The 3,976-nt window shown below is 49.0% G+C and overlaps 1 protein-coding gene across 1 annotated transcript in view; it reads left to right on the plus strand.

The window, feature by feature from the left end:
• Positions 1 to 3,238, plus strand: part of psmd3 (proteasome 26S subunit, non-ATPase 3) — a gene marked incomplete at its 3' end in the record, with an annotated part of 7,712 nt that extends 4,474 nt beyond the window's left edge. Inside the window, 1 exon segment of the mRNA XM_034140534.1 lies at positions 3,124 to 3,238. Within this exon segment, the coding sequence (XP_033996425.1) occupies positions 3,124 to 3,238 (115 nt within the window).
• Positions 3,239 to 3,976: the final 738 nt, after the last annotated feature.

Raw genomic sequence — 3,976 nt, forward strand, 5'->3', positions numbered from 1 at the left:
CGTTCAGGTGCTCTAGATGTAATAACAGGCTGTGAGGCGTTCAGGTGCTCCAGATGTAATAACAGGCTGTGGTGCGTTCAGGTGCTCTAGATGTAATAACAGGCTGCGAGGCGTTCAGGTGCTCCAGATGTAATAACAGGCTGTGGTGCGTTCAGGTGCTCTAGATGTAATAACAGGCTGTGGTGCGTTCAGGTGCTCTAGATGTAATAACAGGCTGTGAGGCGTTCAGGTGCTGTAGATGTAATAACAGGCTGTGAGGCGTTCAGGTGCTCTCGATGTAATAACAGTGTTTGGTGCGTTCAGGTGCTCTAGATGTAATAACAGCTATGTTGCGTTCAGGTGCTCTAGGTGCTGCGAGGCGTTCAGGTGCTCTAGATGTAATAACAGTGTGTGGTGCGTTCAGGTGCTCTAGATGTAATAACAGTGTGTGGTGCGTTCAGGTGCTCTAGATGCTGTGAGGCGTTCAGGTGCTCTAGATGTAATAACAGGCTGTGAGGCGTTCAGGTGCTCTAGATGTAATAACAGTGTTTGGTGCGTTCAGGTGCTCTAGATGTAATAACAGGCTGTGGTGCGTTCAGGTGCTCTAGATGTAATAACAGTGTGTGGTGCGTTCAGGTGCTCTAGATGTAATAACAGTGGTGCGTTCAGGTGCTCTAGATGTAATAACAGTGTTTGGTGCGTTCAGGAGCTCTAGATGTAATAACAGGCTGTGGTGCGTTCAGGTGCTCTAGATGTAATAACAGGCTGTGGTGCGTTCAGGTGCTCTAGATGTAATAACAGTGTGTGGTGCGTTCAGGTGCTCTACATGTAATAACAGGCTGTGGTGCGTTCAGGTGCTCTAGATGTAATAACAGGCTGTGGTGTGTTCAGGTGCTCTAGATGTAATAACAGGCTGTGAGGCGTTCAGGTGCTCTAGATGTAATAACAGGCTGCGAGGCGTTCAGGTGCTCTAGATGTAATAACAGGCTGTGGTGCGTTCAGGTGCTCTAGATGTAATAACAGGCTGTGAGGCGTTCAGGTGCTCTAGGTGTAATAACAGGCTGCGAGGCGTTCAGGTGCTCTAGATGTAATAACAGGCTGTGAGGCGTTCAGGTGCTCTAGGTGTAATAACAGGCTGCGAGGCGTTCAGGTGCTCTAGATGTAATAACAGGCTGTGGTGCGTTCAGGTGCTCCAGATGTAATAACAGGCTGTGGTGCGTTCAGGTGCTGTAGATGTAATAACAGGCTGTGAGGCGTTCAGGTGCTCTAGATGTAATAACAGGCTGTGGTGCGTTCAGGTGCTCTATATGTAATAACAGGCTGCGAGGCGTTCAGGTGCTCTAGATGTAATAACAGGCTGTGGTGCGTTCAGGTGCTGTAGATGTAATAACAGGCTGTGGTGCGTTCAGGTGCTCTAGATGTAATAACAGGCTGTGGTGCGTTCAGGTGCTCCAGATGTAATAACAGGCTGTGGTGCGTTCAGGTGCTCTAGATGTAATAACAGGCTGTGGTGCGTTCAGGTGCTCCAGATGTAATAACAGGCCGTGGTGCGTTCAGGTGCTCTAGATGTAATAACAGGCTGTGGTGCGTTCAGGTTCTCTAGATGTAATAACAGGCTGTGAGGCGTTCAGGTGCTCTAGATGTAATAACAGTGTGTGGTGCGTTCAGGTGCTCTAGATGTAATAACAGGCTGTGAGGCGTTCAGGTGCTCTAGATGTAATAACAGGCTGCGAGGCGTTCAGGTGCTCTAGATGTAATAACAGGCTGTGGTGCGTTCAGGTGCTCTAGATGTAATAACAGGCTGTGAGGCGTTCAGGTGCTCTAGGTGTAATAACAGGCTGCGAGGCGTTCAGGTGCTCTAGATGTAATAACAGGCTGTGAGGCGTTCAGGTGCTCTAGGTGTAATAACAGGCTGTGAGGCGTTCAGGTGCTCTAGATGTAATAACAGGCTGTGGTGCGTTCAGGTGCTCCAGATGTAATAACAGGCTGTGGTGCGTTCAGGTGCTGTAGATGTAATAACAGGCTGTGAGGCGTTCAGGTGCTCTAGATGTAATAACAGGCTGTGGTGCGTTCAGGTGCTCTAGATGTAATAACAGGCTGCGAGGCGTTCAGGTGCTCTAGATGTAATAACAGGCTGTGGTGCGTTCAGGTGCTGTAGATGTAATAACAGGCTGTGGTGCGTTCAGGTGCTCTAGATGTAATAACAGGCTGTGGTGCGTTCAGGTGCTCTAGATGTAATAACAGGCTGTGGTGCGTTCAGGTGCTCCAGATGTAATAACAGGCTGTGGTGCGTTCAGGTGCTGTAGATGTAATAACAGGCTGTGAGGCGTTCAGGTGCTCTAGATGTAATAACAGGCTGTGGTGCGTTCAGGTGCTCTAGATGTAATAACAGGCTGTGAGGCGTTCAGGTGCTCTAGATGTAATAACAGTGTTTGGTGCGTTCAGGTGCTCTAGATGTAATAACAGTGTGTGGTGCGTTCAGGTGCTCTAGATGTAATAACAGTGTGTGGTGCGTTCAGGTGCAATAACAGCTGTGGTGCGTTCAGGTGCTCTAGGTGCTGCGAGGCGTTCAGGTGCTCTAGATGTAATAACAGTGTGTGGTGCGTTCAGGTGCTCTAGGTGCTGCGAGGCGTTCAGGTGCTCTAGATGTAATAACAGGCTGTGGTGCGTTCAGGTGCTCTAGATGTAATAACAGTGTGTGGTGCGTTCAGGTGCTCTAGATGCTGTGAGGCGTTCAGGTGCTCTAGATGTAATAACAGGCTGTGAGGCGTTCAGGTGCTCTAGATGTAATAATAGCTATGTTGCGTTCAGGTGCTCTAGATGTAATAACAGGCTGTGGTGCGTTCAGGTGCTCTAGATGTAATAACAGGCTGTGGTGCGTTCAGGTGCTCTAGATGTAATAACAGGCTGTGGTGCGTTCAGGTGCTCCAGATGTAATAACAGGCTGTGGTGCGTTCAGGTGCTCTAGATGTAATAACAGGCTGTGGTGCGTTCAGGTGCTCCAGATGTAATAACAGGCCGTGGTGCGTTCAGGTGCTCTAGATGTAATAACAGGCCGTGGTGCGTTTAGGTGCTGTAGATGTAATAACAGTGTGTGGTGCGTTCAGGTGCTCTAGATGTAATAACAGTGTGTGGTGCGTTCAGGTACACAAGCTTCTGATCGTGGTGGAGCTTCTTCTCGGGGAGATTCCTGACCGGCTGCAGTTCAGACAGCCGTCCCTGAAGAGGTCTCTGATGCCGTACTTCTTGCTGACTCAGGGTCAGTACACACACTGATATACCTGGAGAGGTCTCTGATGCCGTACTTCTTGCTGACTCAGGGTCAGTACACACACTGATATACCTGGAGAGGTCTCTGATGCCGTACTTCTTGCTGACTCAGGGTCAGTACACACACTGATATACCTGGAGAGGTCTCTGATGCCGTACTTCTTGCTGACTCAGGGTCAGTACACACACTGATATACATGGAGAGGTCTCTGATGCCGTACTTCTTGCTGACTCAGGGTCAGTACACACACACACTGATATACCTGGAGAGGTCTCTGATGCTATACTTCTTGCTGACTCAGGGTCAGTACACACACACTGATATACCTGGAGAGGTCTCTGATGCTGTACTTCCTGCTGACTCAGGGTCAGTACACACACTGATATACCTGGAGAGGTCTCTGATGCCGTACTTCTTGCTGACTCAGGGTCAGTACACACACTGATATACCTGGAGAGGTCTCTGATGCCGTACTTCTTGCTGACTCAGGGTCAGTACACACACACTGATATACCTGGAGAGGTCTCTGATGCCGTACTTCTTGCTGACTCAGGGTCAGTACACACACTGATATACCTGGAGAGGTCTCTGATGCTGTACTTCCTGCTGACTCAGGATCAGTACACACACTGATATACCTGGAGAGGTCTCTGATGTTTCTTTAAAGGGGACCTATCATGCAAAATGCACTTTTGTATGTCTTTTCTACATGAATATGTGTCCCCG

This window comes from Trematomus bernacchii, unplaced genomic scaffold, assembly GCF_902827165.1.
Source record: "Trematomus bernacchii unplaced genomic scaffold, fTreBer1.1, whole genome shotgun sequence".
In the NCBI taxonomy this organism is placed as follows: Eukaryota; Metazoa; Chordata; class Actinopteri; order Perciformes; family Nototheniidae; genus Trematomus; species Trematomus bernacchii.